The 13,255-nt window shown below is 49.3% G+C and overlaps 4 protein-coding genes across 4 annotated transcripts; 1 reads left to right on the plus strand and 3 right to left on the minus strand.

Annotated features, from left to right (window-relative positions):
- Window positions 1-834: 834 nt before the first annotated feature.
- On the minus strand, window positions 835-2,910 carry DED1 (DEAD-box ATP-dependent RNA helicase; the record flags this gene model as incomplete). The annotated part of the gene is made up of 1 exon (XM_064900766.1): window positions 835-2,910. One exon carries the CDS (start codon window positions 2,908-2,910, stop codon window positions 835-837), a length of 2,076 nt encoding a protein of 691 aa, XP_064754078.1.
- Window positions 2,911-3,579: 669 nt separating this feature from the next.
- CPR2 (Peptidyl-prolyl cis-trans isomerase B) lies at window positions 3,580-4,640 on the minus strand (the record flags this gene model as incomplete). Its single annotated transcript, XM_064900767.1, has 4 exons — window positions 3,580-3,845; window positions 3,934-4,085; window positions 4,135-4,400; window positions 4,452-4,640. 4 exons carry the CDS (start codon window positions 4,638-4,640, stop codon window positions 3,580-3,582), a joined length of 873 nt encoding a protein of 290 aa, XP_064754079.1.
- A 1,043-nt stretch (window positions 4,641-5,683) lies between these two features.
- Window positions 5,684-7,051, minus strand: LTR64_006437 (uncharacterized protein; the record flags this gene model as incomplete). Its single annotated transcript, XM_064900768.1, has 1 exon — window positions 5,684-7,051. The coding sequence occupies one exon, from the start codon at window positions 7,049-7,051 to the stop codon at window positions 5,684-5,686; it is 1,368 nt and encodes a 455-aa protein (XP_064754080.1).
- Window positions 7,052-7,510: 459 nt separating this feature from the next.
- Window positions 7,511-11,656, plus strand: LTR64_006438 (uncharacterized protein; the record flags this gene model as incomplete). Its single annotated transcript, XM_064900769.1, has 2 exons — window positions 7,511-9,023; window positions 9,075-11,656. 2 exons carry the CDS (start codon window positions 7,511-7,513, stop codon window positions 11,654-11,656), a joined length of 4,095 nt encoding a protein of 1,364 aa, XP_064754081.1.
- Window positions 11,657-13,255: the final 1,599 nt, after the last annotated feature.

The following is a 13,255-nucleotide window of genomic DNA, read 5'->3' on the forward strand; positions in this document are numbered from 1 at the left end:
AGCCTTGAGTTGGACAGGCAAAGAACGAGCAGCAAGGCCTTTCGTAAACCGTGAAAAGGTAGGAAGAACATTACGTATGAGTCCAGAATTCACTGAGTTGTAATGCTCGATTCAGTCTATCTGCGTAAAGTAATTTTGATACCCAGCTTAGACCCTTCATTCAGGTCTAGCAACCGATTCCCAGCTCATGAGGGCTCATCGAGAGCGACATTTGCGCCAGCAATGCACAGAACCTTTTCATCTAGGTATGTAGTTCCCGTGCACAACGCCAGCCCGTGTTCTTCTCTTTCCATGTGAAAAGCCAGCAACTTTTTGTTCAAAGAATCGCCTGCTTTTCTAGTCGTATCGCATTGCCATCTATGAGCCCCCATCGTTTTTCATAACTTTCGTGTCTATATGTACCCATGTCCTGAAAGCTGACTTAATTTTTGCAACCGCGACTGCTCCGTTGAGGACAGCCAAACTTTTTAATGAGAGCTTTTGGAAATTCATCAGCCTCACCAATCCTCTCTCAAATGCAACATTATTGCAAGGAAAAGACGCCATTCGCATGTAAGCCTCCAGGACATGTCATCCTTCCGTTCCACTATAAGCGTGGAATGATTGACACAAAAGGTTGTTTCGGGGTATCTGAAAATCAATCGAAAAAGCCAGCGCTCTCTATAATGCAGTACGCCGTAGTTAAATGATGAATTCGTCGTAAAGGTCGTATCGTGTTGTTGGAAACCTGTTGCAACTCCAGTATAGTGTTGACCTGCCGACGTCTTCGACGTGAAGGAAATGTAGATCGATGTGTCGTACGAGTTAGTAATTAGTAGTCTTGAGCGACAAAGATTACCACCATGAAGATGGGCCACTAGCACCACCTGGGTTGCCGTAGCCACCACCTCCATAGCCACCTGAGTGACCGCCGCCATAACCTCCTGAACTAGCACCGCCGTAGCCACCACTAAAGTTGCTGCCACCACTGCTGAAGCCACCACCACCGCCGCCGCTACCCCAAGATGGAGCGCCACCACCCAATGGAGGTCCCATTCGTCGCATATCTCGAGTAGCATTGCCACCACGACCTCGACCTCCACCACCACGACCGCCCCGACCGCCACCGAAGCCAGATGACTCACGTGCGATGTTCTCCAAGAAGCCCGGAACCTCTTGGTTGGCTTCCTTGAGAAGCTCAAGGAGATCTCGGACGATACCTCGGTTACCTCGGTTGAAGAAGGCAGTTGAGAGACCTGTATTTCCAGCACGACCAGTTCGGCCAATACGGTGGACATAGTCGTCAATGTCGGTGGGGAGATCATAGTTGACAACGTGGGTCACGTTGGGGATATCAAGACCACGCGCAGCGACTGCAGTAGCAACCATGATTGGGCATCGACCATTTCGGAAGAACTCCAAAGCTCGCTCACGTTCTCGCTGAGTTCGATCACCATGAATAGCAGTGGCTGGGAAGCCTTGAGTGATCAAGAAATCGGATAGGGTATCTGCCATACGCTTGGTCTCGACAAAGATCAGGGTCAAACCTCCGGAGTGAGTGTGTAGGATATCGAGCAGAACAGATCTCTTGTCGTGGTCTTCGACATATTCAATCTTTTGAGTGATGTTCTCCGACGTGGAACCGACTCTGCCAACGGACAAGAAGACGTAGTCTTTCAAGAAGTCTTTGGCGAGAAGCTGAATGTCTCGAGGAAATGTGGCAGAAAACATAAGAGTTTGTCGGCCGTCAACATTTGGCATGTCTTCACCTTCAACAATTCTGCGAATCTGAGGCTCGAAACCCATGTCCAACATTCGGTCAGCCTCGTCAAGGACCAGGTACTTGATGTTAGCTAGCGAAATTCGACCTCGCTCTATGAGGTCGACGAGACGACCAGGTGTTGCGACGAGCAAATCACAACCACGCTCGATCTGTCTCAGCTGGCCTCCGATCTCAGCACCACCGTAGACGACACAAGGTCGAACCCATGATCGATAGGCGAACTTGCGAGATTCATCGTAGATTTGTGAGACCAGCTCACGAGTTGGAGCCAGGATAAGAGATGTTGGAAAGGCCTTTCGTTGTCTGAAGCCACCACCTTGGGAATTTGCCGGATTGGCGGAAGGTCCGTTTTGGAAGGCTTGGGACAAGATGGGAAACAGAAAGCCACCAGTCTTGCCAGAGCCGGTCTGAGCACAGGCCATCAAATCTCGACCGCCCATAACAATGGGAATGGAGTACTTCTGTACAGGAGTGGGGACTGTGTATCGTGCCAGCTTGATATTGCTGATCAAGTGGTCATCGAGAGGAGGATTGGTGAAAGTGGTAACGGCTTCAGGAACATCGTGACCGGAGGCTTCGACTGGAATGTCATCGTAGTTGGAAAAGTTGATGCCAGTGTGTGCCTTAGTAGGATCGTTAGGCACACCGAAGAGCTCACGTTCGACTCTGGGATTGGCGGGGCCAGGAACGTGCTGACCATCTCGCCATTGACCGTCTCCAGAACCCCCTCTTGAGGCGTACCCACCACCACCTGCGCCACCACCGTAAGCACCACCACCACTTCGTGGGTTGCCATAGGCATTTTGATCGAATCGAGGAGGACCACTGGGAGGGGCGGTTGGTCGAGCGCCTGGAACTGGCCAGCCATTCTGGGCGGATGGAGCCGGACGACCAGGACCTGGTTTGAAATCAGGAGTGTTTGCCCAGTCTTCGTTGGGCTGAGAGTTGTTGCCCCATGCGCTTCCGGCGAGACCAGGTCCACCAGCACTTGGTACAGGGCCATCGGGCTGTTTCATTGCAGTTGGTTCAGGGCGTCCTCGAAGGTGGGGAGGGATATAGGCCGAGCGACCACCATTAATGCCATTCGGTCCAGGTCCATGTCGAGACTCGTTGAGGGACAAGCCGTTCATGTTCAGTGAATCAGCCATATTTGTAGGTCGGAATATTCTGTAAGACTGTCAGTTTCAATCCTTTGATCTGGTTTGCTGTGTCTGCCTAATTTTCGAATGAGGCGAGATGGGTCATGATCGAACGCGACCATCTTGTGAAAAGGGCGAACTGTAAGGGATGGAACTTACTCAGTATTGGAGTATGGGTTGTGGTTGTTGTGTAGGGGTTCGGATGGGTCTGATCGTGTCTTATCAGAAGTTCCTAAAGCGTGGGTAACAGAGTAAGTTTGCTGGGATTTCTAGTCGACCTTGCGTTCAAGCAGATAGAGGAGAGAAAACGCCTCTCCAAATCTATCTAGAATAACGAAAGAAAGTCAAGGACAGAAACAGAAGGACAGGATATAGTGATTTGGGTATCTTGTGATTTCAGGTAGAAGATAAAGAAAGAAAGGGACTGCAGGAGGATGGAAATTTCAGCCTTCAGCATCTAGCTGCGCCAAGCCGAGAAATTTGAAGAATTGGTTAGATCGGCCTGGTCAGCCCTGCTAGCACTTTCCTTTGTTGGCGCTACGCATGCTAGTGGCGACAAAAGCACTAAGTTTTGGATGCCTGAGAGTTTTACTAAACTTTCGGGTGATCTATGAGGCATAAAAGAAGGCTTCACTTTGGCATTTCATTGATGGTACGAGTACGGTCAAATCGCAATGCTCATGCTGTACTTTTCTCGTCCTGCTTCAAGGCCTCATATGCACTGCTGCGTCTTCTCGACACCAACCACATGACGAAGACGAAACCGAAACCGACGATAGCTAACTTGAGAATCCAATCGTCCTTCACGCTTGTCAACGGTTGCTGCTCGGTACTGGTCGCAGGTGGTGCTTCGTCCTGAGCGGGCTTCTCTTGGATAGGGTCTGCAACGGTAACTATGTCGCTGTCGTCGTCCAAATATTCCGGATGTGCATCAGAGAAGATTTCTATATCGGCAACCACTTAGTTCGTGCTCGCAATGATTGTAGGTCGAGAGCTGGGTCTGCTCCCGACATTACAACTCGACGTGAATACCTTCTTCGGGCACCTCCAGCTCGCCACTCTTTGAGATGAGAACCTTCTCCTTTGGTTTATCACCCGGGTTCTTGGGAACATTCTGAATCTTATCCACAATGTCGTAGCCCTCGAGGACTTCTCCGAAAACAACGTGTTTACCATCAAGCCAGCTACACAATGTCAGCATAGGTGTCGGAATACCAGGAATTGGTCACCTACCTGGTAATGGCGGTGGTAATGAAGAACTGCGAGCCGTTGGTGTCCCTTCCAGCGTTGGCCATGCTAAGCAGACCGGTTTTGGTGTGCTTTAGCTTGAAGTTTTCGTCTTCGAACTTGTCGCCGTAAATGGACTTCCCACCGGTACCATCTCCTCTTGTGAAGTCACCTCCTTGAATCATAAAGTCCTTAATTACTCGGTGAAAAGCGGATCCTTCATAACCGTAGCCCTTCTCGCCAGTTGCCAGAGCCCGGAAGTTCTCGACTGTCTGCTACGATGTTAACACAGGGACAATGGCTGCAAAGCATATAACACAGACCTTTGGCACAGTTTTACCATAGAGACCGAGCACGACTCTACCCATGTCTTCATCCCCATGCTTGATATCGAAGTAGACCTTGTGAGTGATCTTGGGACCCTTTGCAGCTTCTGCGGTCTGACCAAAGAGGAACAAAGAGGCTGCCAGAACAACCACGAGGGAGAGAACTAGCCTCTGCAAGTTTGCCATGTTGTCTATGGCAAGCTAGGTTGTTAAAATCAATTCAGGTACAAGACTAGTAGAGGTGGCTTCTGGTTGAGCGCAGGAGGTGAGAGTATAGCATATCCCCCACGGTGTCCTCCGAGAAAAGCCGCATGTATCGCACTTCAAATGGCCAAAGCGGCAACATTCCAGCCTCAGCACGAAGACGTGCCTTCCAGGTCGATATCTGGCAGGTGCGGCGAAGTGTTCTCCTCGACTTTGAAATTGAGGTTGGACTATCCAGCTTCGCGACGAGCATTGTGATCAGATCGAACTGGGCATACCAATACGACCGACACCATGGTACTACTTCTCTACAGACGAGACTTTGGTTTATACTAACTCGATATCTAGGTGTTCATCTTCAACGTCAACTTTCCGGAAAGACGCTTCGTTAAACAAGCCCTAACTTCCTTTTTTGGCATCGGACACCAAACATGCTCCAGGTTGATGGCTCGTTTTCATCTTCACGATACATGCAGAGTCGGCGAGTTGCAGCAAGGACAAATTCTGGAGATGAACGCCACCCTCGATGCCATGAAGATAGAGAACGACTTGAGAAGGTCGATACTACAGGACATTCAGAGACTTCGCGACACTGGAACTTATCGTGGAAGAAGACATGCTATGAGTCTGCCCGTCCGTGGTCAAAATACAAGGAACCAGATCAAGACAGCCACAAGGATGAACAGAGTGGATCGCAGACTGTAGTATATTCATAAGCTTCGCGAAGAGCTCCAGCTTCGAGACGATTGACTCGTGCGCTGCGTGATAAAGGCAAACACTGCGACCTAAAGACAGCGGAAATACAAGTCTCGAAGGTCTGGAGAAGACGGCAGGAGAACAAACACTCGCTTGAGAAACAAACTGGTCGCTCCAGCTCACAAGTCTTGCATGGGATGTCCTTGCGAGGTGAGAGATAACGCACAACGCCGAGTACACTCACCGCATTGCTTTCAGACACGGCACCGAGCTCGGCCCCTAACGTCGTGATGTGTACTATTGAGGCTTCTTCACAACACACTCCAATATTAGTCCGGTTCGCTATCTGACAGCTCTTCAAAGCGTCCCGACTGCTGAGCGCTTCTCAGTGGGTTTTCAACATCCACGACCCCGGTCGCTTTTAACCTCTCAAACAGCACAAACAGTCTCTCTGCCTCCCGCTGCCGCTCCGCATCTGTCATCTCTGGCGTGGCCGCCGGCTCTTCGGTATCGAGGCGCTGACCTGTGACAGGGTTGATTGGGATCGGGGTGCTCATATCGTCAGATATCGATCCTTCGGCCAAGCCCTCTGGCAGCACAATCTTGTGTGCCATAAGATAGCCTGCAGCATGGCCGTATCCAATGTTATGTACAAACTTCATAGCATCACGATCCGAAAGATCAAACAACAATCCAGATATAGCTTCAGGCAAGATCGTGCTTCCGGTTGATGTCTGAAGCTTCAGTAGTCGGGACGCCAATGACTGCGATTCTCCGAGAGGTCTGTTCCGCTCTTCGTTTCGAGGTAGCAGACTTGACCTCAACAATTCGTCCGATGGCTGATCGTCGACTTCCTTGACTTTCCGTAACACAGTCAGGAGAGGTACGAGTGCTGTTTCTAATTGAGGTGCTTGCAGAACGGATACACTGCAGTCAAGATTTTCGATCAAACGTCGACTGAATGCCGCCATATCTGCGTCCTTGGCCTGGTTAAGTGCTGATGGCCAATCTATCATGGCTAATGCATTCAAAATTTGGGTCGTAGGGATACTAAGAGGATTTTGTGGTAGTGGAAGACGGGTCAGAATCTTGATCAACTTATCGGTCGTGGATGAAAAGAAGTGCATCTGAGTGGGGAATTTGCTCGCAAGGTTGTACAGCAACTTCAAAGTCTCGACCAATGCAGACACATTCATGGAGTCGTTTGTGGAGTGAATAGCAGATGCTAAGGACACGTGCTTTGATAGATGTTCATCTATGTTATCAACCAGGCTTTGAGATTCGATCAGCGTGACAAAATCGACCTTGCTCTTGTAAGTCAGGAGGAAGAGAATGCGCCCACCTATAAATTCGTAATCAGCTCCTGGCCGTCTGTAGAAGTCGAGCAGACCTGGTAGACAACCTAGGTCCGCAAGTACTTGCTGCATCTGATCTTGCAACAGCAGAGCGTTTGCAATAATTCTCGCGGCTTCTAGACTCGAGGCTGGTCGAGTGGTGTTATCGTTTCTAAATGCCGTCTTTGCAAGAGTGCTGAGCCCGTCTTTACAGTAGACACAGGGCGCAGCCTGGGGTGACCGAGCAAGCACCTTGAGGCTCGACAGCTCGCTGGCTGTTACTCTGTCATCGAATGTGTCTTTGTCTAGCTCGGCTTCGAGCGCATTCAGGTATTTCTGGGCTTGGTCTGGCGGATTACCCATGTTGAGCGAAGCCAAGCTTAAAAACAAAACTCGTGAAATTAGTTTCGATCTCAGGATCATGTACAATGTCATGCCCAGAACAGGCGACTGACCATCAGAGGACGTGCTCGGCTGGCATCTCCCAGCCAAGAATCTATCACGATTCACGAAGATGCAAGGGAACCACAAAACGCGCGGCTACAATGTGGTCCGGCAGATTTTCGGTCATGCACGACTTTAACGCGTTAAGTGCCAGAAGTCGCGTGCTCTGGACGTACCACACTGCACATAAACACCCAGCTTTCTCTACATCCATCTGCTGCAACACCTCCGGGCTACTGATATTCTCGCGTGGAGTAAAGTGGTCAGCTGCAGGTGTTAGACCATGTGGTGAAGATATTCGACCCGCTGTTGGAAGGCATATCCATGCCTCGAACCATTCCACTTAGTCCTCCTCCAGAGAGGCAGCGACGAGCACCAATGCCTCTCTTTACCAACGTTGATGGCGGCAACGATTCTACAGATGAGATCACCACCGATCAACCAGGCCTAGAAGCTGTGGACTCTGTGACAAAGAAAGTCGGCTTCTACCCGTATACTACCAATATCTCCGAAAAAGCACTATCAACTCCAGAGTCTGAGGTAGCACCTACTTCAAAGCCTTTATCACGATCCCGCGACCGTCACCTCAAATCTCGACCGATCTTGAAGCCTCGACCGAGCCAGGAGAGAGTGGCTGACATCCTCGTCCAGTATGAGAGAAGAGCACTATTGGACGACATGGATTCACTTTTCACAAATCTCGCTTCTGGCGATCGTGCAGCAGTTATCGATGCTTACCAGACATTTCTTGTCCTAGTGAAGTCTTACGGCCAACCACCTGAGTCCGAGACCTTGCGAGGAGGAATGCAAAAGTTGCAGCAATACATCAAGAAAGACCTCATGGTATTGGACGATAACTTATGTGTGAGTCCGTCGGAGGAGAGAGCAAGCCTAGGGAACTTGGTCACGAGCGCGTTAAAGGTTCTGATCACTTTAGTATGGAGTCACGAATATTCGAAAGACCTCACAGACGACTTTCGGCAATGGTTTCTAGATCGCTCAATTCGTGTTCTCAAAGATCGGAATACATCTAAAGCCATTACCATGCATTACATGCACCTACTAGCTACCCAAAATTTCCGGCAGAATATAAATGCAAACAACAGACATCTACATATCTTGGAAGCGATTCATGAGGTGGCAGATTATGCTTCTGGAAAGGGAATAGCTCTGGAGAGACTGCTAGTCCATCAAAAACTCGTCGATCAGGCAAAGTCTGTAATGGAAAAAAGACCAGATCTTTGGATGAAAGATTTGCTCTTCGACATGAGCCACTCCTCCAAAGAGGTACGCAAAAACGCGATTTGCTTGGGATTAGAGGTCTGTAAGGCCTTCGGCAATGTTGCATCTATCAACCAGACTGCCCGAGAGTATCTTGCAGAGACGACAGGAGAACGTACCTTGAGCGAGTCAATCACTAATCGACTGGAGAAGCTGTTAGCTGCGCAAGATGAGGATAGCGCGAGGTCACAAATACCCCAAATATGGATCATCACGATCATGCTTTGTCATGGCACAGCCCACAAGCTGGAAACATGGCCACAGCTTCATGAATGGTTGAGGCTCATTCAACGCTGTTTCAATATGAATAACGATACAGTTCGGACAGAGGCATTCAGAGCCTGGAATCGTTTGTACCATATTGCGAGGCCCTACAGAGCTTCCGAAAAGGTTATCTCAATGCTAGCCAAGCCAGCTATCATGCAATTGGAACGAAACAACAATACGAATGCAGCGAGAAGCATCCGTGCTGTTGTTGTTTCTAGTTATTGCATGCTACTTTACTATGCATTTAGACCTTCACGATCTGTAGCGCAGTACAGTCGGATGTGGACAGCATATGTGGCGAAGCTGATGACTTCAAATTTCCTCTCGAAATCTGGTGCAGATTGTGATTTGTGCTGCAGAATGTTAGGGTCACTCTTCCGTACCTCTCAAGCAGTACCGAACTGGAACGAGAATAGAGCGTACGACAACAATCTCATCGATTATTCGGAGCTTCCAGCGATTGACGCTAAATGGATTCGAGGTCAAATTGTGGATGTGTTAGGTGTAGTTCGACTTCTAGTCGAACATAGCTCTTTCGGGCCCAATGGAGCAGTTTCCGAGCAAGCCTACGTTGCACAAACCTGGAAGAAGTTAATGCACGCGCTTCGCGACAGCACAAGCAAAGAGATCATCATGTCAGTAGAGACAAAGGCAGCATTGCAAGCTGTCTTGATCTTTCTAACGGAGCTCCCTGATCCCGAAACGACAATAAAGACCGCGACCCTTTGCGATGCTCGAAGGACTCTGCTGGCAAGGATCACTGTTGATGTATTAGGTGCAGGCACAATATTGCAGGCCTTTGAGAACGATGATGGCAAAAGAGCGAGCGCTGTCCTGCCTGCGGTCTTCTCGCAGCTGACGCGGACAATCGACCAGTCCGGTATTCAACAACCAGCGCATGAGGCTCAACTAAACCGATGTGTTGATATACTCGGCGGCTTCATGGCAAAGGTAACCAATCAAGATCCAGCTCTTGATATCACAACATTGCAGGTCGTCAATCGGTGTTTGGACGGTATTGCTCTAGAAGCACATCGATATCTCAGAAGACTCTCAGACGCTATTGCACTTCTACTCAAGGCCATCGGTGAAAGTCTTGCTAACAACGAACTTCCGGAGGCTCAGATGTTTACCTGTCAATCCTTCTGCTTGGTCACATGCAGACTCGTTGAGGCTCTACCACCTACCACATACAGATACTTCGATTCACTCCTGGCCTCTATATGCTCGGTGCAGTATACCATTCAGGCTACACATCTTGATGATATACGAGATAAGTTTCGCCATGTCGGCCCCAATGATTTTGGCCCGAAGCTACTGGCCGCCGTAGCTGAGCTTCGTACTGCTGATATGCTTCAAAAACCTACCTTCAGCCGCCCACTTCCGGGATTGTTGTCTCGACTTAAGAATTCTTCGGTTGTTGCACCTGACCTGAAAGTGCCTACTAACAAGCCTCGTCATGACGATTCGCAAGTTCAATTTGTCCCCATAGAATCATCACCTTCGAACTATGAGGACGTTGAGTCCCAGCTCTTGACAACGCGTCAAAAAGATGTCCGGCATAGACAGAGTACAGAACGGCCTATTACCTTTGCTGATATACGTTCGAGCCCGATGGCAAAGATGGATAATGTACATTCAAGCAAACTATTAGAGGAGCGTTCATCCTTGCCGAATACTCCAACTACACCTGTTGCAGCTGCCTCGCGTCTACACGAAGACGACGAGCCACCCACTCCGACTCCAAAAGCAAAGAAACCGTGGTATGCAGGCCTCCAACCGGATGTGCCATCCTCACCTCCATCGGTGGTGGAGAACGACATGCGAATAGCAGCAGCATCCGCAATCACATCCTCCCCTATCGTGCACCCTCGTGGCGGAGACGACAGAATTCAATTGGACACTATCGTTGAGGTTGACGGGCACACTGAGGTCGAAGAGCAGCAGGCAAAGGCTGTGGAGTCATCTTGCCATCCGCAAGGATTGAATGAAGAAGCAAGATCGCCCACTCGAGTACCTTTGCTCTTGGATGTTGATACTGCGGACTCGACAGTTGATGACTACGAAACTGCTGAAGCTGTTATTACCTCCACTCCCACATCATACAGCGATGAGAACGATGCACTCGCTGCTTCGCAGCTGTCGCAAAGTCTTGTCGAGGAGAGTCAATCGTTCTCTGACTCTAGAGAGAGAGTATTGAAGTCTAGCAAAACAAAGACGAAACGCAAGAGATCGTCAGGGCACGATTGTGAAGATGTTAGGCACAAAAAATCTCGAGTATTGGATAAAGAGGAAATCGAAATTCGCACAGACCATGTTGCAGAGCAACCCCTGAATGAGGAAATGGCGGATTGTATAGTTGTGAATACCAACGCTCCTGGTTTGCGATTAAAAGTACAGAAAGCACGGCAACCCAAGAGGATAACAACAAAAGGCCTTCGTCAGGAATCGCCAGCCCTCTCGCAAATTTCGTTGTCGCCTGCAAGTACAAGCTCGTCACGAAGAAGTAACAGAAGGCGCGAGTTCCGCTCTGATAGAAAAACACGTTCTGCTAGCAGTCAGGAAGCGAGTCCGACTACTCAAATACGCGTTGTCGTACCACCAAGAGCAGATACTTCGGCCAAGGATGAGGCAAAGACTGTTGCTCAGTCCGAGGCTGAAGATAGCCCACCCACGCAGACGTTGTCTCAATTCGAAGCTGAAGTAGAGAGTACAACAGAAAAACAAGCAGAAGAAGATGCCGAGATTCTTTCTCGTGATGGCCGCAAAAAGCAGAAGACGATTGCCTCCGAGAATACGAGACAAGAACAAACGATAAGTACTAATAATTTCGATGTCGTCAACGATCTACAAGACATCCTCAACCGCCTCAACGATCCAGCTACCTCTACAAATACTTCGAACCTCAACATTGCAGCTATCCATAGCCTATGCTTTCAGATTGGATTGAAAGCACAACAGTACGCTCAGCAGTAGGAGATAATATGAGCAGCGAACGAGAAGGCCACGGAGCGAGCTGATAAGCTGGTCATACGTGGATGCGTCCTATGGAGGCTATTGGCTATAGGTGATGAGTGAAAGAATGCTGGAGATCACCTTTCGATAGAAGACGAGGCAGGACAATGTATAGCTATACGAAAAGCAGATATTTAGTACGAACATTGTTGAGGCATATGAATGAGTATTGCTTTGGCGATAAGATTCACCTTTCGTTCTTGCTCTGTGCTCGTATCGTGAGTGTATCGTCTCTGAATCTGTACATTCATCATTGATTTATGTTCTTCCTGGGACTTGCTCTGCAAGAGTTTGCCAAAGCTCATTCCTAGATTCATGAACCCAACCATCTCACTAGTAAACGTTTACATCGCTGACACTACCTGCTGTCCTGCAATAAACAGAAGTAGGCAAGCAAACAAATAGTACATCAGTCATTCTTCATCAGTAGAAACATCACTTTCAAAGGGTATCTCGTTCCTGGTGTTTTTGGCGGCTCCAATACTATTGCCGTTTACCGCTTTGAATGCGTTCGGTTTTGTGTTGGCATTGGCGTTGGCTTCTTCATCGTCTGTCTCTTCATCGTCATCTTCATCATCGCTATCGCCCGGTAGTGAGAAGCCCTTCTTTTGTAGAGAGTTCCTGGCTGGTGTACGTGCTTTGGCTGCTAGAGCCTGTGACTGAGCAGCACTGACACTGCTTGCACTGGCGCTGTGACCACGACTCATGATAGCTTTGAGTTCTCGCATCGTTCTGGGCGGTCCTGTAGGAGTGGCGGTGGGTTTGGCAGCTGCTGCATTAGTTGCTGTGAGTGATTTTCGTTGAGGTTGTCGAAAGGGTGGGTTTAGATGTTTGTCGTTGTCCATTGCTGCGGCTGTGGTGGCTTTGGTGGCATGACTTGGTAGCATTTTCAGCTTGGACGAAGAGGTAGCAGTCAATGGCGCGATTTGTTGTGCTTGCGCTTTCGGTGGAGCAGATTGAGGAGTGGACAAGTTCGTGGGTGCAGGAGTGGCTGAGCCCTCGACTGCCTTGCTTCGTGACGCCTGGGTTGAGGGCGGATTTTGTGACTGCTTGACACTTGCCTGCGTTGATGATGGAACCTTCTCATCCGAGAGCACACTTGGTGTCTGCCTCTTAGTTCTGCTCACAAGATCTTGCGAGTTTTGGCTTCGTGCCACTAGAGGAGAACTTTGTTTGTCTCTTTGCTGAGTGAGTTTGCGAGCTTGTAGTTTGTTCTGTTGTCTTTGTTCGTGTGTAAGATTGGCCTTTCTCTTCAAAATCTCATCGTATTCTTCTTCGGTCATGCCGGGGGGTATGATACGAGCACTGGACGTAGCAACACTGTTAACAGATTGCTCTTCCACCCTACTGGGCTCGTCTGGAGTGGACAGTGCCTGGGGCTGTCTGGATATAGGATCAGGTTCTTGCGGGGTTGAGGTAGCAGTTTCGGCTCTTTCTGCAGGAGCTTTGGCTTCGTCGTCAACATCGGTCTCCTCCTCCTCCTCCGCTTCTCCTTCTTCGTCCTTCTCCTGCTCCCCCTCTTCCTCTTCTTCCTCTTCCTCTTCTTCCTCTTCCTCTGCT

The sequence above is a fragment of the Lithohypha guttulata genome, assembly GCF_036872675.1.
Source record: "Lithohypha guttulata strain CCFEE 5908 chromosome Unknown scaffold_4, whole genome shotgun sequence".
NCBI classification, from domain to species: Eukaryota; Fungi; Ascomycota; class Eurotiomycetes; order Chaetothyriales; family Trichomeriaceae; genus Lithohypha; species Lithohypha guttulata.